Source organism: Daucus carota, chromosome 2 (genome assembly GCF_001625215.2).
Source record: "Daucus carota subsp. sativus chromosome 2, DH1 v3.0, whole genome shotgun sequence".
Taxonomy (NCBI): Eukaryota; Viridiplantae; Streptophyta; class Magnoliopsida; order Apiales; family Apiaceae; genus Daucus; species Daucus carota.
Window position 1 is genome coordinate 51,481,513 of NC_030382.2, and position 25,663 is coordinate 51,507,175.

Below are 25,663 nucleotides of genomic sequence, written 5' to 3' on the forward strand. Positions count from 1 at the left end.
GTACTGTAGGTGAGGAAGACCGAGGTGGAGGTGAGGACGAAGGTGCAGGTGGAGGTGGAGGTGGAGGTGGGGGTGGAATGGAAGGGGCGGTGGAGGCCGGAGGGGGGTTGGATTTGGTGGTGATATAAATAATGGAGGCCGACATGGAGGTGGTGGCTATGGAGGGTCGGGCGGCATGGAGGTGGAGAGAGTAGCAGAGACTTGGCGGGGGTGGTAGGGTGAAGCTGCCGGAAGTGGGGTGGAGGGTTGGTGGGTTGGAGAAGAAGAAGGAGAAAGTGGGGTTGTTTGAGAATTTAGTGATATTCTCTTAGAAATTTAGTGATAGTTTCTAGTTTCTAGAATAAGGAGGTTTCTATTGGAGTAAAACTCTATATATATATATATATATATAGTTGCATATATGATTGTGTGTGTGTGTATCGATTCCAAAGATGAGGTCGAAAATGATATTTGAAAACTGAATCAGGATTCATATATGGCTGCATATATAACCACCGTATTTTTTAAAATATTTTAGTGAAGGTAGTATTTTTGAAAATAAGATTGAAGAAAATAGTATTTTTGAAAATAAGATTTTAAACTTAGTTATGAATAAAAAAATCCTTAATAAAAAGGGAAAATAGATTTTTTTACCACCCAACTTAGTTTTTATTTAGAAACCTACCATTGAACTATAATTTTTTTCCTTTTTGTCACTAATGTTAGGTTCGGATTTTTTTTGTCCCTAACGTTAGGTTCGGATTTGATTATTAACACTATGTTATTCTTTTTAATATTATTAAAATATAGTGGTAGTCTGCAATATAATGGTGATCTGATATGTGTGTATATCTTTATATGCAGTACTCCCTCCGTCTCAATTTATAGGTCCCTTTTGGAATAAAAATTTGTCCCAAAATGCTTGTCCCTCTCTTCTTTCAATACAAATTTATCCCTATATTAATTATGATTTTTTTGAAACTCAACATTATTCTCATTTCTCAATGCACTAATACCTATATTTATTATGATTTTTTTGAAACTCAACTTTTTTCTCGCTTATCAATGTACAAATTAATGATACATGAGACAAAATTATATGTAAGTAACTATTTTCTTAATATGCGTGTTTTTTCCAAAAGGACCTATAAATTGAGACGGAGGGAGTACTCCATATGTGTCCTTGGTAGTTTATCTTGGAGGACGAGAGTTTGAAATGCGTGTTACACTCTCGCACTTCAAGGTAAACTATATATAACGTTATAGACACATATCATATCACCATAATATTGCAGACTACCACTATATTTTTATAATGCTAAAAAAATAACATATTGTTAATAATCAAATCAAAACCTAGCGTTAGTGACCAAAAAAATCCAACATTTTTTTTGAAGGAAAAAAAACCAACGTTAATTTCAAATGTTAAATTTTATTCAGAAAAAATAAAATAAAATAATTTTTGAAACTAATTTTTTTAGGAGCCTCAAAATTCGTGTCCAACTCTCGTCCTCCAAGGTAAACTACCTGGGACCAGTGTTCTAAAAATCGCCGAGTCGGCCGAGTACTCATTCCGAGTACTCGTTTTTAACCCCTCGTCCGATCCGAGTTCCGAGTAATCGGGTTCAAAACCGATTTATTAAAAATCGGTCAAACTTCGGTTTGACTCCGAGTACTCGAGGTCATATCCGAGTTTGACTTATCAATTTTTTATTGTTTTATTTGAAAATTATTTCAAAAGAGACTAAACGTAAATTTATGTATGTTTTGATCTTTTTTTGGTAAAGTATTGACATTAATTAGAAAGTATATGTGTTTTATGATTAAAACTTGTGAATGATTATTATGTCAAAAACTATCAAACAATTAACTTTTATTTGAACTTCATTATTTCAAGTGTTTTGTTAAAATATTAATATTATTAGATAGTTTTATTATTAATCAGTATATAACTATATATGAGAGAAAAAAAATTAATTAAAAAAAATACCCGATTAGTTATCCGATTACTCATTCCGAGTACTCACCCGAGTTCCGAGTACTCATTTTTCCGGAACCAAACCGAGTTGGACCGAGTTCCGATTTTTACAACCTTGCCTGGGACACATATGTAGTAATACACATAAAGATATAGACACATATCAGATCACCATAATATTGCAGACTAACACTATATTTTAATAATGCTAAAAAAATAACATAGTGTTAATAATCAAATCTGAACCTAATGTTAGTGGTAAAAAAAAAAATCCGAACCTAACATTAATGACAAAAAAGGAAAAAATTATAGTTCAGTAGTAGGTTTTCAAATAAATAAAAAATTGGGTGGCAAAAAAATTTATTTTCCCTAATAAAAATATATACATAAAAAAAGGGTATGGGTACCGGGCAGCGGTACTAGCCCAGTGGACTAGAGTTAAAGAAGATGAGCGTAATTTAGTTGCTATTTTTTACACAAAATAAAAATTCAACTACTTGACAAGCAGTACCAGGAAAATTTGTTTCAAGTAACAAACCGCTTCACTCACCCCCAGTCCAGATCTGTCTCTCTCTCTCTCAACACTCTCTGCCTGTCTCTCTCTCTCTTTCTCACCCACACAGAGTGTTTCGAGCGTATTGGGAAGAAATAAAGAAGGAATGTTGGAGTTGTCGGTGCAGTCGGTGACGGTGATATTGTTGATAATAGCGGGAGTAACACAAGGATCAGTCCACGAATACTCTGCTAAAGACGACAAGTTTGTTAGAAAGGGAAATGCTTTTGTACTCCATGGTGGTAGTGAGGGAATTTACTCCTCTCCCTCTCGCAACTCTTTTATCAGGTTCCCAGCCCCCTCCTCTACTTCCTCTCTCTCTCTCTCTCTCTCTCTCTCTCTCGCTCCCTCCCTCCCTCTCTCTCCCTGTCTCTCTCTTTCTATCTCTCTCCCCCCCTCTTCCGCTCTCCCTCTCTCTCTATATCTATCCTGTGTGTGTATTCAGTTCTTCTACATTTTTCTGGACGATAATTTGTAATTGCTTGTGAATTTCTCTCTTTCGGATCTGATTTTTGATTATTGTATACCCAATTCTACACTTTATGAGCTTCTTGCTGCTGTACGTCTCCAAATTGGTGATTATATATTTCAAATTTACCTTGCTTGCTCATATCAAATGTGTCTATAATGCTTAATTCCGAGTGATGAAAATTTTCTTTCCAATTTAGCTTATATACATAGATGTCACCGAAACAATTTATGAACAACAGTAATGTCATCCCAACATTCTAAGCATATACGATTTTGTATAGGATTGTAAATTATAATTATGTATTTCGATTGTTATAAATCATATTTAGGTGTTTAGAAATATGGTTTATCTTATTAATTTATTCAGTGAAACATGTTTACGGATTTAATGAACCCTAGAAGTTTGTTGCGGCAAATGAGACTATATCTTTTATTTCTGTCAAATCTTTGGTCATATTATCCTAATTAATGCAAGTTAAGTTGTAGTGGTGATTGCTATCATTAATTATTTTTATTATTTTACATTATGTTCCATGAGTATATACAATTTAACTCCCAAAACCAAATCTAATTCTCCAAACCAGATTTGAAAAATTGACATTTCGGAGGCCAAAAGAAATATCAAACTTTAGCAGTGGGGTGGTACACGCTGTTCTTTTTGAGGTAGATGATCGAGAAACAATTGGGGGCTCGGCATATGGCGGCCAACGATCTGTGTGCTGCACGTCAGATCTTGCAAAATTGGGGGTTTGTAAACAAGGTGAAATCATCCACCGCCAATCTACCAAGAATCCAGGATGGCCCCATGTGCTTGGTGCCTCATTTAGTGCTGATGAAGAAACTTCAATGTTGCCTCCAAGATCAATAGAAATTACTAGAACTGGGATGTATAATCTGTATTTTATACACTGTGATCCTCGTATTGAGCAACTCGTAGTTGAGGGTAAATCTATATGGAAAAATCCTACAGGCTACCTTCCTGGAAGAATGGCACCGCTTATGAACTTTTATGGGTTTATGTCTCTGGCTTTTGTTCTGTTGGGCATATTTTGGTTCTCCCAATATGCTAGATTCTGGAAAGAGGTTCTTCCATTGCAAAACTGTGTGACACTAGTTATCACACTAGGCATGTTTGAGATGGCTTTGTGGTATTTTGATTATGCTGAATTTAATGAAACTGGAGTTCGACCAACTGGGATAACTGTATGGGCTGTCACCTTTGGCACCGTAAAACGCACCGTCTCACGTTTGATCATCCTCATGGTTTCTATGGGCTATGGTGTTGTAAGGCCTACCTTAGGAGGTCTGACTAAAAAAGTAATGATACTCGGAGTTACCTTCTTTGTTGCATCTGAAATTCTTGAACTAGTAGAAAACGTTGGTGCTATCAGTGACCTTTCTGGAAAGGCAAGACTATTCTTTGTTCTTCCTGTAGCACTCTTGGATGCGTTCTTTGTTATCTGGATATTTACCTCCCTCTCTTCAACTTTAAATAAGCTTCAGGTACTTCATTTCCATCTAATGCATTTGACATCGATCTATGTCAATAATGCTAAGCAGTTTTAGACATATCGTGAAAATGTTAACCTTATTTTGTTTTTACCATTATGATCCGTTAGGCGAGACGAATGATGGTCAAACTAGACATCTACAGGAAATTCACTAATGCTTTGGCTGTAGCTGTCCTCGTGTCTGTGGGATGGATATGCTATGAGGTGATTAATTGTTAATGGCTTCCATAAGCTGGTTCAATTAGCTTAATTCTCCATTATTCTGCTTAAGGTTATGTTGAAAGTTCCAAGGCTTTTTTTGTGTAACCAATAAACAACAAAAACCTAGGATATATTAGTTACTCCTAAAGACTCTTCATAAATCTTTGCATCATCAGTAACTTACTGAGATAGATTCTCTGCTAAAGTCCTTAGACCCAGGAAAACAATGAGGTACTTATATAAGTCATGGGACCCTGCACTGAGTAAAAAACTTCAATATAAGCTATGCCATTGTTAGAAGACTAACCCAAATGTTCTGATATAACCTTGTTGCTTTACTTTTGCAGTTGTATTTTAAGTCAACCGACGTGTACAATGAGCATTGGAGAAATGCTTGGATCATCCCTGCATTCTGGCAAGTTGTATCTTTTTCCCTCCTATGTGTCATCTGTGCTCTTTGGGCTCCATCTCAGACTTCAATGAGGTAATAATATGTGCCATCTAGTATTTAAAAGTACTAAACAATTCAACCACCAATTAAGGATTAGGAAACATGTCCAAACAGGATTGGCTTGCTAATATTTTGTTTTCCTGGATAGTCGTCTTTTCAGTAAACAATAACAATACTATACAAGTTATTTTGATCACTTTTTTAAGTTATTGTGATTTTATAATGACCAGTGAATTTTTTACTTGACAATCATATCATTCATTTATTATCAAGTTTTTTTTAAAAAAAAAAAAGAAGAAGAAGAAGAAGAAGAAGAAGAAAAGAAGAGGTGGTTGTAACTAAAATATGCTTTAAGCTAGAGAAACATGTTGTCATTGTTCCCAGCCAAAGTATGTCGATTATAGTTATGTCCTATGTGCATTACTAATTTTATTCATACACGAGGTTCTGCAATCTGCATCCTTTAATAGCTTTGTAAATCTGATAGATATGCATACTCTGAAGATGGAACTGATGAGTTTGACAAAGAAGATACATTAACGCTTATAAAACCATCACCTCTGCCCATGGGTGATGCACGAAGTCCTGATGTTAGGCAAGTACACGGGGGGGATGGGTTATCAAATGATGAATCTGAAGAAGACAAGACAGAGTGATTTAAACCGTGAGGATGACTTGGTCAATTACACATGAGAAGCTCTACTGCCCAAACGATCACAATACAAATTCAGTTGTTGCTCATCAACCTGTGTTGAGTTCATTGAGGCAGTGACATGAGAAGGCGTCTACATACTGCCAAATTATTGTGTATCTGGATTTTTGTTTTGTTTTGTTGATCTGCATACTTCTTAGAAATTTGATTCAAGCAGAAATTGTCAACTTCTAACGTTCCTTCCTAACTGTTTTCTTCCATGGATTTTATTTTTCCCTTTTTTGATATATACTTCTGGTCGATATTATTTTACTATACTAACTTTGGGAGCTTTTATAGGCAAACCTCAAACTTTGCTAGTTTTTTGTATGTCAGTAGTCAGTTTTAGGCCTTGCTCCCGAGTTTTTTCAGGAGAGAAAGCACGTCACCCCACTTTTGGAGTGAAAGTTTTGGAGTGAAACTATGTTATATTTGCACCCACTTTCACTTGCTTTCGTCTCTTTAAAGAACTCGGGAGCACGAATAGGGCGAAAGTTAGAAAACTTTACTTCCTCTTCACTTGCTTTCCTTCTTGTTTAAAACTCGGGAGCAGTGTGTTACACAAGAAGATTAAAGAACATGACTGGTTGGAGATTTAAATTAGAAAGTAGTATGAACTACGATCAAACCAGGCCTAGTAAACTGGAGTTGCTTCTTTGCGCTCAGTGCATCAATATATTTTTACAAGTCCAAAAGAATCAAGGTCAATTGTTAACTTGTTAAAAATCAGGATTCGGGTACTGTCTGAAGTCTGAACAGCAAAGCATAAAAATAGGAAAAACGCCGTCTGTGGGAATCGAACCCACGACCACGGGATTAAAAGTCACGCGCTCTACCAGCTGAGCTAAGACGGCTGGTTATCTTGATCATCTATCTTTTATAATAATCCAAGAAAAATCGATATCGGTCACTGTCAGAAGGTCAGTATCAGTAGTAAATATTTTACGCTAGCAATGCCACCCTTATTTTTAAGGAGTAGTATCTACCGCGCACTCAGCTCATGAATCACACGTTTTTTTGTAACCGACTCTCATTTTCTCCTCTCTTTTTTTTTTGCGAATTTTTTGTATAATTGGATAGTAAAATAATTGTTTTTAATTTTCAAGAAAAGTATATACATAAATTTGAATTTATACATTAATCTTATTACATAATTACTTAGTCTTTTCTAAAACTCTTATTACACAATTACTTAGTCTTTTCTAAAACAGAGATGTTAATTTAATAATAAAAAATTATATAATATTTATGTTAATGATCGAGTTCAAATAAATATTAATTGTAATTATCCGTTCTCATGAAGACATTAAATGGTGTTTTGAAGATAATATATATAAAAATAGAAGTATTCACTTCATGCATTCTTGTTAAATTACTGGTAACCTCTTTGTTGTGTTCAGACTGAACTATCATTTGAGTGATCAACTAAAATTATAATTTCATATGAAATTTCATCATCAAATTAAGGTTTTCATTTACAATCAAAAAGTGAAAATAAACCTCTCAAAATAGACGATCAACTTTTGAATTTGATAAGTTTTGCTTATCGTGAAAAATATAAACCGTAAATTCGGATGATGTAGATATAGAAAACAAACCAAACCAAACGTAATCAAAAGGACAAAAATTATTTGGAGAAGAAAAAGATTATTAAAGAAAATAAATTAAATAAACAAAAAAAAAGTTGGAATTTTTCACCGAATAAAATTGATGGTAACCCTGTCGTCTCTGGATTTTAAGAGGAGGGTGTTGAAAGGAAGTGAGAGAGTCTAAATTTTTTGCCCAAAGCGTAGAAAAAACCCTGCACCCTAGTTAAAATTATTAGTGTATATGAAACTTACAGGAAAGTTATGTTTTTCTGTTTATCTAATCTGATCTTAAAAATTAGCTTGAGATAAAAATATCTTCAAACGGTTCATTCATTTTATATTCCGAAACGATGTTTCGGACGACAGCGGGAGGACCACAAACTACCCCAAATTAAAATTAATAAACACCAGCGTTAACCCAGCAATCAGAGTACTACCACTGTAGTACAAAACCTGCTCGCAAGATCAATTGACAATTGATAGCGTGACGCGAGATTAAAGGAAAAGTGACAGAAATCTCAAACTCTCGTGACTCGTGAGAGATTTGTACTACAGTACTACCTCCGTTTCAAATTACATGTCCACTTTCAAAAAAGCATATAGTTTAAGAAAAGTGGATTTTGATAAAAAAGAGGTGTAATAAATCATTAATTGAACCTAATATATGGTATATGATTGATTTTGGAAATATAAATTTGAAATATGCGGAGGAGAGTTGATTTTGGAATTATAAATTTACATTGAAAGTTGAAGTGGACAAGTATTTTGAAACAAAATTTTTTTCTAAAATGGACATGTATTTTGAAACGGAGGCCCTCCGTTTCAATTTACATGTCCACTTTCAAAAAAAAATTTTGTTTCAAATTATTTGTCCACTTCAAATTTCAATGCAAAATCATATTTCCAAAGTCAATTCTACTCCACATATCTCATATTTATATTTCCTGATCAATCTCACTCCACATATTTTGATCATTTAATACAATTAATTTGTGAATATCCACTTTTCTTAAACTGTGTGATTTTTTTAAAGTGGACATGTAATTTGAAACGGAGGAAGTGTTAAACTTTTGTTATTACGAAACAGAGATGTAATTGGTTCGACATTTGATTTTGTAATGACGGTACATGTGGACATGTTTCTGGGTACGATGTTACATTTATGGTCTGTGGCACCTAACATGTTTCTCTTTGTGAATTGTGAATGCTCTGGGGCATAAATAGGACACGACATTGAATTCCGTCGAAGAACTAGATGTCTAACTAATTTATCACTCTATCTAATCACATGGTTGAGGGTTTGGGCTTGCAAAATAAGTCGAATGAAATACAGAGCACCTAATTTGCAGATACTATGAACATGGAACATGTGAGATGTGCTCAATCTGGGTTATTACATTGGTATTTAGGAGTCCGTATTATTGTTTGAAAACCTAGATGAGGATTTATGTCTTTTGTAATATATACCGTGACCGTCCCTTTTATCTATCATTTTGATTTTTCACCGGCTAAATTGATTATATTCTCGACTGAAATTTACATCTGTTATATAATTTTAGAAAATAATAAAAATTACATCATTAAAAAATATGTTTAGTCAGTTTTAATATGCAATTTTCAGATTTTAAAAAAATGACTAGATAATTATAATATTTGGCAAAAATTGGTCTAATTTATAAAATTATATTTATTAAAAATTTCAGAATATGTGCCACAGTAGGGATGGCGACGAGTTGGATGGGTTCGGATATTTGAGATATCCAAATCCAAATCTAAATTATTTTTAAAATCCAAATTCAAATCCAATCGGATTTCACATATCAAATTCAAATCCAAATCCACGGGTTTCGGATCGGGTTCGGGTTTGTTCGGGTTTATCCAAAATCTGAATCCCGAAATGTATATGGTATTGTAAAAATATTATTTTTGATTTTTTCACCCTTGAATTTCTTTATTTTTAAACTAAACTACTTTAATAATAAAGTACTACACATTAATAAAATCTCGAACCGTATAATAATTTCTAAACACAAATCTTCATTATATGGAGTATGAAATTTTAAAGTAATTTATTAGTTAAACAAAAAAATACACTATAACCCAAGAATATACACATTCACACTCTACCTATATATATATATAAACAAAATTTAGTAGATTTAAAATTGGAAAAAAAGTATAGTACACACATATATGTTTGGATTTTTTTTCCGGGTTTCGGGTTCGGATCGGATTTGGATTTCGGATCGGGTTTCGATACGGAATAAATAATATCCAAATCCAAATCCAAACTCGTTCGGGTCTAAAAATCAAATCCAAATCTAAATCTAAATCCAAAATATCGGGTTCGGTAAGATCCATTCGGATCGAAACGGTCGGGTATCCATTTAGATCGGTTTTTCTGCCACCCCTATATGTGCTTCTCTGACATTAAGAATCAAAGGAAGGAGTAAACTGCTACCGCATACTTCCCGTCATTAAGGGTGCCCGCGGGTCGTTTTGGGCGGGTTATTAGCAAATTAGTAACCCAACTCAATTAGATCGGTTTTATAAAGTTTGAACTCATCGTAAACCTTATCAAAGTCGGGTTGGGTTGGTTCAGTTTGATCCGTTTATTCGGGTTTATCGGATTAATTATAAATAGAAATTAGTGTGTTATATATATATATATTTGTAGTTGTTGTTCAGTGATAAAATAATTTATAAGTCTTAGAATTAAAATCACATGCTAACTTAATCTAGTATGCAATTAGACAATTGATCATCACACATACACATCATAATACACTACAATATTGAAAACTAAATCACAATACATACAAATTTAATATCATTATATTAAATATAATCTGTAATTTGAGTATGTAACATATTAATATAAAAAAATCTTAACTTCTAAGTCAATTAATAAACTATATTTGTCAAAAAAATAAACTCATAGTATGGCTCGTTAGTACATAATGTATGTCGGGTTGGAATAGGTTAAAAATTTTCAAAATCCTAACCCAATCTATTTAATTCGGGTTTCTTAATATTTAACCAATTTAAAATTCGGTTTAATAATATATAGTCGGGTTTGTCAAAAATAGGAGTATATCGGGTCGGTATAATCCGTTTTGCTAGATTATGGGCACCCCTCATGAACCCGTGGTCATTTATGACACGGGGTCCGCCCGGACCTACTGGCTACTAGTAACATATCTGGCCCGTGCTTCGCACACGGGTAATGTATGTTGTTTTCATATTCTTTTAATTGATAATTTATCTGTACACATCGGATAATCATTTTTTCGTTGCATATTGTTCCGTGTCCCCATTTCTAACTCGAGAATTGCACAATTTTACGAAACATACATACCATACTCGTCTTTAGATTGTGATCTAAACCTTTTGAGGAACTCATAAAAAAAGCTAGCACAAAAAAAGGGTGAATTCAATGAGTTCGTGTTTCAAACACTGTAAATTCTGAATACTCCACCCAAATCAAACTTCTTAATAATAATAACAATTCTTAGACAAACACCAATGAATATTCACTGTGTAATGATTAATAACAGAAACTAAAACTGAGAAAGGAAAGTTGAGAATCCAAAGATGAGCTCCTCATACAAATCGCGAAAGGCAGCAAATGAGGTCAACTTGTTCGTGCTTCACACAATGCAAATAATCATATCCGAACCTGAGTTAGTGACTAAAAACAAATCCAAACCTAACATCAATGACTAAAAGGAAAAAAATTTAGTTGAGTGGTAAGTTTCTAAAAACATAATAAGTTCGGTGACAAAAAAATCTATTTTCCCTTTTATTAATAAACAGTGTATAAGCAGTCATTGCAGATTGGTACGTATTTTTAGTGATAACGCATTTAAGATTAAATTCATATACTAATATTATTATTTATTATAATTAAAACATGATAAAATTAAAATTAGCATGAAAAAATATTTCTATTATTATAAATTATATTTTGCTTTTGAATAATAGCATGTATTGCATCAAATGCATAATTTTACTTTCATGAAATTTATTTATTGAATTGTATGAATATAATATAAGAAAAAAAGTTGTAATTTTACCATTTTTCAATAAAATTGAATGCAAGTTCATCATTTGAATTAATAAATTATTTTAACATTATGTTATTTATAATTTAATGACTGAAAGTGGGTCAAGTTATAAGATTTTAAAATCCGAAAATAGGAAATTGCTATACACCAAAACCCTATATGTATATTAAAAAAAAATTGTTAAAAATTACAAAAGAAAAAAAAATTTTAATCAATTATAATTTTTTTTATTATGTTTCATGATAAATTTATATTATTTATAAATGACATGGATCAAATTAAATTATTAAAATTGCAATTATGGATGTTTTAAATATTTCAACATACCATATCATTAAGTTTTAATTAGTACAATACGTACTTACATAAATAAATAGTTTTAGAATTTTAAAATAAAAAGATACTAATTTTAACTTTCAAACTAAAACACTATCAAACATCTGTACCAAGTCATACTCAGACATGGCTAATTATGATCACATTATTGGAAATCTTAATGAAGTATATGAGTAGCTTCTTTCTACATAACAACTAAGTTTCGTGGGTACTGCCTTCCGTATAACTCTCATACTGGTATGTAGTATACAACTATACCGTATAGAGCTGGTCCTTAGATGATACCTTCACTTCCATTATGGTCCTTTGGCTTATCCAGACATCTTGGGGTCTAGAGTTCGAAGTTGAATCCATTGCTTCCACGTTTCAGACTTATTAACTGGAGCTCTAAAAGACCTGCCATTTGACCCAGCATAGTGTTTTGTACATTAATTATAGAATATATTCCAAAACTGTATGATATATGTATTACTAATGATTAGTTTGCTTTTGTACCTGCGCTTGGCATGTTTCTAGTCTGAGCATTGGTAAAATATTCATGGAATTTGCGTTGCCAAAGAGATGATGCTCGCTCTGTGTAGCCACGGTTTTCTTATGCGGTAAGATCTCTGTCTGACAGACTAATATTAATGGCTACAGATTCAATTTGCTTTTTATACATTTGCCCACCTCTATCATTCTCATAATCAACTTCATGCTTATTTGACATGTTTTTTTGACATTTATTCCAGAAAAGAATCTGTTATCATATTCATATTTGGTGTAGTATCAGATTCTTTAATCCTAGAAACTTTGGGAATAAAGAACCCATCTTTACAAATAGAATTATTCAATAATATTTATGAAGGAATACCCAATAGGACCTGTCCATAAAAAAGATCACATGCTGAATGCAATTGAATTTATAACATTAAAGTTTTTATAATACTTGTCTCCAATATAGCTTATATTTAAAACCTAATATTATTTGACCATACCTGTTAAATTTATATGATGAAAACTCCTCGCGGACGGTGAGGTAAAAAGTGAAGACGTCGGGTGTTTGTTAACTTGACCTATATATGACTAAATTTAGACAAATTTATTAGCTTTACGATATTAAAACGCAGCCACCGCACATGTCTCATATTTCATTTAACTAACCTGCTAATCTTAAAACCCTAAACCCTAATCTTAACGATGCATAATGAGGAGATGGGTGCGACAAATAAGTAGATGCTGATGGAGTGGGTAGCCGAGTAACATCTGAATATGGTAAATCAACGACTGGTAACGCTTAGATAGTGCAACTATAGTCTAATTTGCCCATTAGAATATAGATGAAATAACCTGAAACCGCAGTTGGACTTTCAGCAGTTGGCCTCTGTTTGGAATACAGACCCATGTCCCCTCCTTTGCATATTTTATCCTGAATATGAAGGCATCTTTTTTTTTTTTATTTCAGCCACCTATAGGCAGTTAATTCCAATCTGCAATTTTTTAATGCTAGGCAAGAAAGGATTGGTAACAAAAAAGACGGCGCTGTACTGAGAAGGGGTGACAAATCAGGATTGCTAGTAAGAAAAACACAATTATGGTGTGTAAAAAATGATTAATTAAACACAATAAACATATATAGGGAATCCAGGGGCAAAACATTGAGTTATTCAGGTATCATATTTGTTGTTAATAATACGATTAACGAAGAAGGCTTATCACAATTATCACACAATTATCTTCCAAAATTGCAGCACAATTTTGCACACTAAACTATTCTATGTGAGTCGTTATTTAATATATAATCAATAATAAAACCAGGGTGAGGTTCAAATTAGAACCAATATTATAATTCGAACTTAGGACCACACACATCCATTAGATGAATAAAAATTTAAAGGTCATGATCTACCTAGCATTAAAACAACATGCTATTTAAGATACCTTCCCTTTTATATATTGATCATTATTAAAAATCATAATAATCATTAACTACTCCCTACTTCCAATAATAATTAATTAATATATATGCATGCAAATCAAACCTACAACATGTGATTCTCAATCAATTTTAATAATATAATATTACAAAACACAAGTTTTTGTTGCAGTACATATAATATTACAAAACACGAGATTCTGCTGCAGTACATATCTAGCTCATATAATATTACAAAACACGAGATTCTACTACGGTACATTTCTTGCTTATGTAATATTATAAAACACGTGACTTCTGTTGCGGTACATATTTAAGTCATATAATATTATAAAACATGAGATTTTGCTGCAGTACATATCGAACTCATATAATACTACAAAACACGAGATTCCGCTGCAGTACATATAATTAATTATAAATAAAATCAAAACATATACACTCCATCTCTTCGTATGTTGGAGTTCTGTTGCATTATATGTAGATAATAGTATTATAAAATCATAATAGATATATTCGATTTATTCATCTATCATGAAAGTGCAGCAGTATATAAATTAATTTGTATATATATATCACGTTATCACACTATGGAGATATATGAATTAAGGAAAATGTAATTTTTTTGCTAGAATGATCAAATATGGTTAGTATCAGTGAAATAAGAATGTGCATTGATTGAAGACATGAATATTTAAATATGTACTAATTTAGAACACATTTAAATACCTTTCATTTAATGACTATTAATGTGGTTCTAAGGTTCTAAGTTTAAGCGGTTCTATGTGGAACCTGACCCAATAAAACCATGTATAAAAATATAACACACCTTTGCCCCAAACTACTTACAATTGCAATTAACAATCAACTAAAACTAAAAGAGAAAAAAGTATATACTAATAAAATGGATTCAAAAACTAATAAAAAATGGAATTATGTACACACCTGGTGGATGAAGTGCAGAAATCACCCACAATTTTCAGGTTGATTCCGGCAATGTTACCGTTTTTTAAATTTCTAAATCAACCACAAAAGAATCATCATTTGTACAACAAAGTTAATTATGAACGCTGAGAAGTAGACTGTCTATTACCATTGTCTTGCAGGTTTATTAGCCTCTCATGCAGCTAAGCATCCAAAGCCGTGCTGCGACCTCGACGCTTTAAGCCTACAAAAGAATATTTTGAATGGATCATAACTGCAGACTACAATAGGAAGATATTATGACATCAACCATGAACATTCCCACCTCCTTTAAAATCCTAATCAGAGAGCTCTTTTTTGTTTTTGCTAATACACCCTTTTGAGTTAAGAAAGAACAAAATTTTCAATTAGCATATTCGTGACTTATACATAATAAGTCACATATCAATAATGACCTAACTCTTCTGGAACAGAAATCGTCTTCACTTGTAACTTCACTTGTAAAATTGGAGAATATCAGGCCATCGAGATTATCCTATGATAGTTTACTAAAACAGATAAGAAACATATTCAAGTGGAGAAATGACAAACCTTCTTACAGTTATACTTGGCCATTGTTTGATACAAAGTAATTGATCCAATCAAATTATTGTCAAAATACTGAAATGGATGAGCAACACTCTCACCAACAGCTTTAAGGCCAGCAAAATGAATCACAGCAGCAAACCTATTTCACATCTATTGGTATAAGTGCAAGTTTGACATAATCATATCAAACAATAACAATCACATAATAATGTTTCTATTGTTCAGCAAACATTTATTTCCCTAGTTAAAAGATTTTCACATTAAGTTCATCTTGAATCTTGCATCACCATTGTTTTAAGTGCACCTCCCGCTACTGCCAAGACTTCTGCTTCAGAGTAGAAACCTCACTTCTGCAAAACAAAATGTTAGTTTCACAGCATTCTGCAACAAAGCCATTGTTGTAATTCAGCAAAATAAAATGGAAGGTATTTGATTTATCAGAGAGGAGTACACATAGATATTATAATTCAATCATCAGATAAGTGCATCTCAATCCCTATCGCCATTAATACTCCAAGTCGGTTAAGCGCGAGCAGAAATTCACAACATTAACTCTGTGTTGAAGTGAATAAATAATTTTTTTACAAATATAGAATCCCCCATTATTGTAATTTACCATTGTGCAAAAAAATAATAAATCTTTGTCATTATAATGCCCAAATAAACATCATAATTTCTTGATCAATACAGCAAACATTTGAAGTGCAGTATCTCACAACAATTAATGATAAAACTCACATGTACTATACAATTTATTTACCTAATATCTTTAAATTTGATTGATCAGGATTTATTTAACACCCAAGACCTAGAATCATGTACTCAACAATCAAGACAACAAAAATAAGAAATAGATTTATTGGTCAAACAAAAACAGATAAACAACACATATATACCATAACGTAAAATTGGCGGGAACTCTTTTAACGCCTTTCTCTCTTGTTCATCATCTCTTGAAACATATATAGCTTAATTGTGGCCTCGTCAATCAAGACTCGAAGAATAAATAGATTAGGGAGACGAAACTCACGTTCGCGTGCAGACGTCGGTGACAGCGGAGAAAGAGGAGGCCGTTTCAAACCTATGACAAATCGCAGAAATGAAGAATCTGATGATCCATACCATGATCTTTAAGATAATCGGGTGATACATACCACACGGAAAAACTTGTCCAGAAGGTGCTTACAGATGTGAGAGGGCATTAACCACCCAATATGAAATTTCGGGTAATCAAATGACACGGCTAAATTCACGGAGCATGACAACTGCCTCTCCCAGAGACTCAAAGAATGAGCCTACTCGAATTTTCACGGGTCATCCCGAATTCTCTCGAAAAAGCACTGTATTCGAGTCGTTTACGACCCATTTAAGAGTGGATAGTCCATTGTTTGGCGAAAAGACAGAAATAGGGCTCCTTTTGAACGGGCTGCTAAAAATGTGGAAGGGCAGGAACTGTCTTTTTCCAGAATCTTTGTGTTCAGAAATTAAGAATATATAGATATCATCCCCGTGAAACAAAAAGAGGCTCATCTTCTTAGACAATTCGGTCACCTCCCCATTTTCTTCACACTCCTTCGACCACACACTTTCTGCGAGTCGGCAGCTTCGTACATGCGGTAGCGGTATGTAACATGCACGTCTCGCATCATTAGTTCACGTGGGCTTTTCTGTTAATAGAAAAGGAATATAAAACCGTCTTGGTTGAAATGATAAAAGTAATTAAATAGATAACATTTATTCTGAGAAAGATACTCCACCGACCGTCCGTCCCGAGGGAAGTGTATACCTCAGGCTCAGACTCAGGGTGCTCTTTGAAATCAAATAAAATTTTAGTAATGTTTTTGATATTCGCATATCTTGTTTTATAATTTAAAATATTAATTTTGTGAATTTTGATAGTAAAATGTATGATAATTTTGTGCAATTATTTTAAAAAAAAAACATTTATAAATTTATCAAACAGTTTTTAATATTTTTTTGAAATTATTATTTTTAATATTATGATAATATTATTTTTAATATTATGGTAATATTTTTTTAAAATATTTTTTAGTTATGATCTGCTATTAATGCCGACCCAGTCTTGAAACCAAACATTTGGCTAACGAGTTTTACGCGGTGCAAAAATAGGTACTCCGTATCAAAGTTTGAGTACATTTGGCTAACGAGTTTTACGCGGTGCAAAAATAGGTACTCCGTATCAAAGTTTGAGTAGCATGTTTCGAAGGGATTAAAAAATGAAACAAAAGGCAGAGCAATTAACATGTGCAAATTATATGATACGTCAAAGAAAATTAGAGAGCATCTTCCTTTTCTATTTCTCAGGTCACTTGCCCACTTTTCCACAATCATGTCCCCTACTCTCTGTTCTCATTTAACATGTGCTGCAAATTTATGCTTATTTTCCTTTTCTTATTAACTAAACTGAGTCTTATTGAGCATGTTCAATTCTTCTACTCAAATCATGTTATAATTGTAGGAGCATTTCTTTTTCAAATTAAAGCAGCACCAGTACACCCCATTTTTTCTTCATAAACCAAACTCCAAACAGGACTGCTTGCCTTGCTGAACCAGTTGTCTGGATTTAAAACAGATTATTTCTAGAAGTTTGGTATGATGTCAAGGAGTTTCTTGGACGGCGGGGAGTCCTCCGGGAACGCGCCGCCGGAGAAGCTGAGGTTTTCTCAGACTTGTAACCTCCTCAGCCAGTTCCTTAAAGGGAAAGGCAGTATAAGAGACCTCAATTTTGGTATGTTTTTTCTGCATGTCGTATTTTCTCCAAGTTTGTTTATGGTGTTTATTTTTTTGTAACTTGGTAAAAAATTGCTTTACTTTGAGTTTATTGGGTCGAGTGTGGATCACGTCCATTTTGGGTCGTAGGGAGTTTAACCAGAGTATCCTGTAAACATGTCTCTGATAGCATGTTATCAGATGTTTAGTGAACAATCTTCCTAAAACTTGAAGGTTTGGAAGGAGTGCTTACCATGATCATTTTGTTATTCCAACCGTGTTATACTGTTCAAGACATATAAGAATTGGATCTGCAGGAAAAATATTAATTTGATGATTTACACTTTATGTTTATGTTTTTAACAACAGAACCGGAAAAATTGGGAACAAAAAATGAGGAACCCATCAATCTTTTTTCTCCACATGCCCCTGCTCTCACTACTCTCCAAGATTCCAGGTTTTTGTCATACCATATTCTTTTATATTCGAGTTCTCTTTCCTTTCTCGTAGTCTGATAGGTTTGGCGAGGTTATATTGTAGGTGATGTGTTGTTGAATGGAATTTGCATGATATTTCAGTGAAAAGCAGGCATCAATTGACACTAGGACTGCTCAAATGACTATATTTTACGCGGGACAAGTTTTGGTTGTTGATAATCTTCCGGCTGCTAATGCCAAGGAAGTTATGCAGTTAGCAAGCAAATATAACAATGCAAACAAAGCGGCTGACAATTTTTGTGGCACCTCTAAGCCCTCTGCCTCTGCGACTATTCAGGCCAGAGATAATCAGGCGCAACCACCAGACTCGGGTAATTAAGTCCTTTTCATCTTCAAACAACCAATAAGGTCAATATTTGGGATTCTATAGTCTGTAATATTACTTCCAACTTATATATTATGTGTGGTTTTAGATCTTCCAATCGCGAGAAGAGCATCACTTCATAGGTTCTTGGAGAAGAGGAAGGACAGGTATGAAATTACTAATTGCGCCAAAGTAGGGGATATAATTTTTTTGCTTTTTGAAGAAAAGATTCATATTGCTGTGTCGATAGGGTCAAGTAATTTAATGGTTTAAATTTCTTGTCTCAGGGCCAGCGCAAGAGCGCCATACCAATTCAACAATACATCTGGAGAGTCTTCCAAGCAAAAGTTTGATCTCAATATGTAGTGACCACATGGAATCTTTCAAATTTCTCCAAATATCGCATTTTGGCGCATCTTATTCAGAAGTCTTATAGATTTAATCGTATTATTGTTGTAATATTTGAAGGGTTCAAATACTATATGTCCAGCCAGACTGAGACTTGTAGGCCTTGAAGATTTGTACTTGTAGACTATAATCTGAAGTTACATATGTGTAAGGAGAATCAACTAACAATGTTTAAAGACCTTGAACACTTGATCTTTCTACGTAGATTTGATAGCACGAGCAGATTTACAAGTATATTGATTGTAAGAAGGTAAACAGAATGTTTAGGATGCTTTCATGTACTCCACCTAGAATCACTGAACACGCAACAATTGCAGACAGAACTAGTTAAGCTTTGTTTTAAAGCATCAGGAGGTAACGGAAAAGAAGCAGAAGCCACAAGTTTAGACTCTCAAAAATCTTGTTGTGCTATAGACAGGCACACACACTCCTATTTCAATTAGGCCTGAGCATAATTATCCGAAACCGGTCCAAACCGACCGATCCAAACCGTCCAAACCGAATATTTCGGTTTTTTAACGGTTTGGTTTGGTTTTGGTTTTGGTAATTAGAAAACCGAAAATTTTCAGTTTTCAACTTCAAACCGACCGAAATATCCGAACCGAACCGTTAGCACATATATTAGAAAAATATTATTTTTATATATTTAGTTTAGGTATTTGAGTGTAGTGTTGATGAATATCATAAATATTCCTTACTTTCAAGATCATTCCTCCCTTTTTTCTCCATCCTTATTTTATCCCCACTTCATTAATAATCAACCTTTCTTCTTTTTCTCTTTTAAATAAAACATTTTGTTTAGTTTTTAAAATAAAATGAATTATTTGTTTTCATTACAACGTATAAGGATAGCACCTAAAATTATTTATATCGAATAATTATACGAGTTTCACATTTATCCTCTTATAAGGTATTTTGTTAAGTGACAAAAAAGGAGCACCTAGAATTATTATAAATTAATAAAAATGTACAATTTTTTTAATATTTTGGTCAAAAACCGAAACCAAACCGAACCAATCCGTTAATAATCGGTTTGGTTTGGATTGGTTTTTATAATATTCGGTTTGGTTATGGTTTGTAAATTTTCAAAACCGAAAAATTCGGTTTGATTCGGTTTGGACCTCCAAACCGCCCAAACCGAACCGTGCTCACCCCTAATTTCAATAATAGGCAGAAAAGATCAATTTCAGGAAAGGTACCCACCTCAGGGACATTGTTAGATTTCATTATTGAAATGCAGCTCAGGAAGTTAGATATCATGCCACTAAGCAGTAAGCAGCATATCAGAATTGTGATATTTTGTTAATATCTTATATTTTCTTGAATATTCTCATGCTATTAATTTTAAACGTGCCTGTATAAAGATAAAGATATAAAGATATTAAATAAAAGATGAATACAGTCTTAAGTGATGGAGGAATTTTCACGACACTAATATAAAGTCAGGAGTCGGGATCATTCCTCTTGTTTCAAAATTCGACCTATTAATCGTCGAGATTGATTAATAATTATAAGGACCCCCATACGATTTGTAAAAATCAGTTAATATAAGAATTGGCAAAAAGAATGGTACTTAATTATAATTATTTAGTAAAAAAAATTAGCAAAAAACAAAAGTTATATCGTAAAAATCAGATTAATCTACCAGAATATGAATTTTTGAAAATTTGTTGGAAAGAAATTTAGAATTTTAAAATAAGTAACACTTATTTATATTTACTCAAAAAAATAATATTTATTTATTTATATTATAAATAATATTAAATTAATCCTGATTATTAAGTAATTTTTCAGTTAAATTATTAATCGATGCTTTAAGTGATTAGTTTCGATTTCAGATTTTTACAATAATACCTATCTAAAATTTACCGATCTCTTTATCCTAACAAACAAATACGATACTACCTCCGTCCCTTTTTAGTTGTCACATTTCTATTTTTGTTGGTCAAATTGACTAAATTTTGACTAAAAATTATAAGCCACTCACTCATTATTTTAAAAAACTAAAATTACATCTTAAAATAGATTAAAAGTTATTTCCGGTGACATATTTTTTTTATCTTGTCAATTGATAAAATATTACTCCCTCCATCTCATATTATGTGTCCTCCTTGACTATTAGATGGTCAATTTGACCAAAATTTGACCATTAATTAAAAATAATCTATTAATTAATTTAAAAATCTGAAAAATGGATTTTGGAGAGTATTAGATATATTTTCAAATAAAGTAAGTTTTTTTAATCTTTTGAAGTCGGATAATATGTGTAATTTGCGGTCAAAGTATAGTCAATTTGACTCTTCAATAGTCAAACAAGACACATAATATGAGATGGAGGGAGTAAAAAACTTTGATAAAATTTTAATCAATTTGACCGGCACAAAATTAAATGTGACAACTAAAATGTGATGGAGGGAGTAACACTCATTGTGACCCCTTATATTCGAAACCTGAGGTGTATTAAAGACCGAAATTTATAGAATTTGAAACTGATCTGATTTAGGCCTGTCAATGGATCGGGTTTGGATCGGATCGACCTAAATCCATATCCATATCCATTTAATTTAGCGGATTCGGATTCGGATCGGATCGGGACCGGATTTTTTTTAAGCCGATCCATATCCATATCCATTCGGATCACGGATCTCGGATCGGATATCCAATCCATTTACTTACTACTTATATATATATTTTATAAGACTTTAACATTACCAAAAATACAAATAAAATCAGTAGATAACAATGTTAAAATTTAAATAAAAAAGCTAAACATTACATCTCAAGTCTCAAAACAAATTACAAACTAAACTGTTCACAAATAAAATTTAAAAAGATCTGTAAGCTTTCAAACCAGTGACACTCCAAGACCCAGGTCACCAAACATACTAGATGACTAGCAGAGACTGGGCCCGTGAATTTGTAGTTTGTTTTATATTCAAATAATCAGTTTGTAATGTATGTTGTAATTTGTAAATACTTATCGGGAATAAAATATATTATTATATAATATATAATATATAATATAATTATATATATAATAAATATATATTAACCGGATCGGGTTATAAACGGATCGGATCACGCTAAATCCATATCCGGTCCATTTATTATCGGATTTTTTTAATCGGATCGAATTTCGGATCGGATTTTTTTTTACCAAATCCATATCCGCTAAAATGACCTCGGATCGGATCGGGTCGGATCGGATTTTCGCTCCATTGACAGGCCTAATCTGATTAACACATGACTAATAAACAGCTGGACAAAGAGTTTTATATTTTTTTAAAGGGTTTGTCTAACCTGTGCCCTCAGGGACAGGTTTAGGACATTTATTGTATCTTGTTTTCATGCACAGTGCACTAGTATCATTGTTAATGTATTAATTACTGATTAGAAAATTCAAATGTTCACATCTATCAAGAAAACTTGATTTTTCATTTACTTTTGTATTGTATTATATTTTTATTATTTATATTATTTAATAATATTAAAATAATAAAAAAAATCATACATTTGTTATTAAATATAAAATTGGTTGATTCCGTTAGGAGGCTGATTTTAATTAGAAAATTAATGTATATGCAGGGGGGCTTGTTATTATTTGTGGGTTGAGATCAAATAAAATTTGTTTTATACTCGATTAAAATTTAATAAAAAAAATATCTTATGATCCCCACATTTTTTGAAATAAAATAATATTTTGTCATAAGTATAAAATGTGAAAGATAAGTTATAAATAGATATATAATTAGTATATATACACATACACAGATACTTATGCAAGTCAAAAGAACACTTAATGATGGTAATTATGACTTATCCTGTGCCCGGAGGGCACAGGTTAGACATTCCGTTTTTTAAAATCTCTCCGCGTATTATTGACGAAAAAAAAAGCGACCTACTAAATTAATCAGGTAGTCCGCAATCCGCATTCCCCAGCTTGGGCCTGACTAATATGAAACACACAATCTGGGCTGGAGAGCTTAGCCCAGAAGTAGACGCAGCAGTTAGGGTTAGAGCGCGCATGGTAGAGTGCTTTATATAAATACACGCACTCATACAAAACCCTAATTTTGGGCCATCTATCTATATACAACACATACAAACACGTCGAGCTTGCCGCTTGTAGCAATTTGATCAAAATCTGAACATGGCGAGCGGCGGCGTAGCAAGAGAGCTCACTTCCAAAGAGGCTGACATTCAGAAGATGTTGGCGGCTGAGGTCCATCTCGGTACCAAAAATTGTGACTTTCAAATGGAACGTTATGTCTTCAAGCGCCGTAACGATGGTACTTTTTACATCATATTTTGTTTTTTGTTAACTTTTTGATATCCGATATATAAATTAATCCAAACCAAACTTATTTGGTATATCGTGCTCACTTAGAAATTTTAATCTCGGTAAATAAATAAATTTAATAAATGAATAAAATTGATCGGTCCAAATTTTACTTGTGGTATCTCTTTATGGATATATATTGTTTATTACTCCCCCGAAGTGTGCATAATTAGATAATGTGTTGATATTGGTCAATGTGTTCCATCTGTGTTGATATTAGTAGGATATAGAGTGGTTAGATAGTTTGTTGCGTTGGCTTGATTAGGTGTATTTCAATGACTAGGTATTTATATTATCAATTTGGGCAAGACATGGGAGAAGCTTCAGATGGCAGCTAGAGTCATTGTTGCCATCGAGAATCCCCAGGACATTATTGTCCAGTCTGCCAGGCCTTATGGTCAGAGAGCGGTGTTGAAGTTCGCGCAGTACACGGGTGCCAATGCTATTGCTGGGCGTCACACTCCTGGTACTTTTACTAATCAGTTGCAGACGTCGTTTAGTGAGCCCCGTCTCCTCATTTTGACCGATCCAAGAACTGATCACCAGGTTAGCATTTTATTGTTGAGCTTGCTTTTTATTTTGCCTAAGGATTTTATTTTGGCTATATATATGTTGTACAAATTTTTATTGTATTTACTTGATTGCTCTTTTAGATTTATTTGCCTATTTTGTTTTCTAATGATGTTAAACTGCCTGCAGCCCATCAAAGAAGCCGCGCTTGGAAATATTCCTACAATTGCCTTCTGTGACACTGATTCACCTATGCGATATGTAGACATTGGTATCCCTGCAAATAACAAAGGAAAGCACAGCATTGGGTGCCTCTTCTGGATACTAGCAAGGATGGTCTTACAGATGCGCGGTGTCATCAATCAAGGACCCAAATGGGAGGTTATGGTAAGGACAGAATATTTTTTTAGTTTGCGCTTATTGATAGCATAGATTGTATTTAGTTTGCAAAAGATCTGTAGATCTTAGCCTTTTTTAGTGAAGGTTAACTTGAACCATCTATCTTGCAGGTTGACTTGTTTTTCTACAGAGAGCCTGAAGAGGCAAAGGAAGAAGAAGAGGAAGCGGCATTAGCTGATTATGCAGATTACTCCGCTCCTGCTCTTGGCGGAACTGATCAGTGGAGCAGCCAAATTCCTGATGCTCAGTGGAACAATGAAGGGGTTCAAGCTGCTATTCCTGCTGTTCCTGGAGCTACTGGCTGGACTGCTGATGCTGGTGAGAATTTTAAAATTTAATAATATTAATTCTCAATGGTTAATAGTTTTATTTTACAGGATAAATAGTCGCGTAATCGTATGCAACAACTACCAAACTTACAAAATATATATTTGTTTTTTTAAGCCTTTGTATATGCGAGTGCTTTAAAAAGCAGTCAACTCGTGTGAGAAATTGGCTGACTACTCAGATAGGTCCTTGAGTTGATTTCATACTACTCGGGTTGCATCCTGGTTTTGACCAATATCAGGTCAAAATCGGTGAAAATTGGTCAAAATGGATAATATTTTGAATAAGATTTGTCTATATAAATTGATAAATCCAGAATTCTTATATAAGATGTATTAAATAGAATAAACTCTAACATCATGTTTTGCATAATTTATTAGACATTAGATAATAATATATACATGTTTAATAATGAATATATAAAATTAAAATTTTACTATATCCAATTTTTGACCCCGGGTACTCATCCGAGTTGGTTAGAGTTTCGATGTTTACAACACTGGTATCTATATATATCTTGGAATGTCCAATTTTTCATTGGTCTTGTGGGTTGGCTTATATTTGCAGTGCCAGCCGCCGATGGATGGGATGTTGCACCTGAGCCTACAATGGCTGCCGCACCTGGACTGGATATCACTCAACCAGGTGTTGTTGCTCCAACTTGGGAATAAGCATAGTTGAAAGTTTGGATTTTTGTTGTTTTTACTTTAAAAGTTTTCCTGCCAATCAGTGTTGATGGTGAATGTTGTTTCTGAACAACTTCAGAGATATTGTAGCTTAATAGAGGATTTTTGACAGCAATGATGCGGTATTGAATCAGTCCTATTCTATTTTTTCAATGTTCAGAACTTGTTTTTTGTAATCTTTTTATATTGCGTTCTATATTGTGTTAGAA

At 33.2% G+C, this 25,663-nt stretch overlaps 3 protein-coding genes and 1 non-coding gene across 5 annotated transcripts; 3 read left to right on the plus strand and 1 right to left on the minus strand.

The window, feature by feature from the left end:
• Positions 1 to 2,426: 2,426 nt before the first annotated feature.
• On the plus strand, positions 2,427 to 6,117 carry LOC108209993 (uncharacterized). Its single transcript, XM_017381221.2, has 5 exons — positions 2,427 to 2,798; positions 3,566 to 4,484; positions 4,601 to 4,696; positions 5,041 to 5,177; positions 5,632 to 6,117. Exons 1-5 carry the CDS (start codon positions 2,617 to 2,619, stop codon positions 5,798 to 5,800), a joined length of 1,503 nt encoding a protein of 500 aa, XP_017236710.1. The 5' UTR covers positions 2,427 to 2,616; the 3' UTR covers positions 5,801 to 6,117.
• Positions 6,118 to 6,616: 499 nt separating this feature from the next.
• On the minus strand, positions 6,617 to 6,689 carry TRNAK-UUU (transfer RNA lysine (anticodon UUU)). The gene has a single exon. It is a non-coding gene; the product is annotated as a tRNA-Lys (tRNA).
• A 10,890-nt stretch (positions 6,690 to 17,579) lies between these two features.
• LOC108207016 (protein TIFY 10A) lies at positions 17,580 to 19,380 on the plus strand. 2 transcript variants are annotated; one of them, XM_017377481.2, is made up of 5 exons: positions 17,580 to 18,003; positions 18,354 to 18,441; positions 18,563 to 18,792; positions 18,895 to 18,952; positions 19,073 to 19,380. In XM_017377481.2, the coding sequence occupies exons 1-5, from the start codon at positions 17,868 to 17,870 to the stop codon at positions 19,149 to 19,151; spliced, it is 591 nt and encodes a 196-aa protein (XP_017232970.1). In that variant the 5' UTR covers positions 17,580 to 17,867; the 3' UTR covers positions 19,152 to 19,380. The 2 variants fall into 2 exon arrangements, with proteins under 2 accessions (XP_017232970.1, XP_017232969.1); XM_017377480.2 differs by having other exon boundaries at positions 17,731 to 18,003; positions 18,351 to 18,441.
• Positions 19,381 to 23,106: 3,726 nt separating this feature from the next.
• LOC108205752 (small ribosomal subunit protein uS2) lies at positions 23,107 to 25,630 on the plus strand. The gene is made up of 5 exons (XM_017375807.2): positions 23,107 to 23,482; positions 23,816 to 24,078; positions 24,232 to 24,429; positions 24,552 to 24,759; positions 25,336 to 25,630. Exons 1-5 carry the CDS (start codon positions 23,344 to 23,346, stop codon positions 25,437 to 25,439), a joined length of 912 nt encoding a protein of 303 aa, XP_017231296.1. The 5' UTR covers positions 23,107 to 23,343; the 3' UTR covers positions 25,440 to 25,630.
• The last annotated feature ends 33 nt before the right edge of the window (positions 25,631 to 25,663 follow it).

Coding starts and splice junctions, on each gene's coding strand:
- LOC108209993 (XM_017381221.2), top strand. CDS start 2,617: ATGTTGGAGTTGTCGGTGCAGTCGGTGACGGTGATATTGTTGATAATA. Junction 2,799..3,565: donor TCTCGCAACTCTTTTATCAG/GTTCCCAGCCCC, acceptor TCTCCAAACCAG/ATTTGAAAAATTGACATTTC. Junction 5,178..5,631: donor CCATCTCAGACTTCAATGAG/GTAATAATATGT, acceptor TAAATCTGATAG/ATATGCATACTCTGAAGATG.
- LOC108207016 (XM_017377480.2), top strand. CDS start 17,868: ATGATGTCAAGGAGTTTCTTGGACGGCGGGGAGTCCTCCGGGAACGCG. Junction 18,004..18,350: donor TATAAGAGACCTCAATTTTG/GTATGTTTTTTC, acceptor TGTTTTTAACAA/CAGAACCGGAAAAATTGGGA. Junction 18,953..19,072: donor TTGGAGAAGAGGAAGGACAG/GTATGAAATTAC, acceptor TTCTTGTCTCAG/GGCCAGCGCAAGAGCGCCAT.
- LOC108205752 (XM_017375807.2), top strand. CDS start 23,344: ATGGCGAGCGGCGGCGTAGCAAGAGAGCTCACTTCCAAAGAGGCTGAC. Junction 23,483..23,815: donor CTTCAAGCGCCGTAACGATG/GTACTTTTTACA, acceptor TTCAATGACTAG/GTATTTATATTATCAATTTG. Junction 24,079..24,231: donor ATCCAAGAACTGATCACCAG/GTTAGCATTTTA, acceptor AACTGCCTGCAG/CCCATCAAAGAAGCCGCGCT.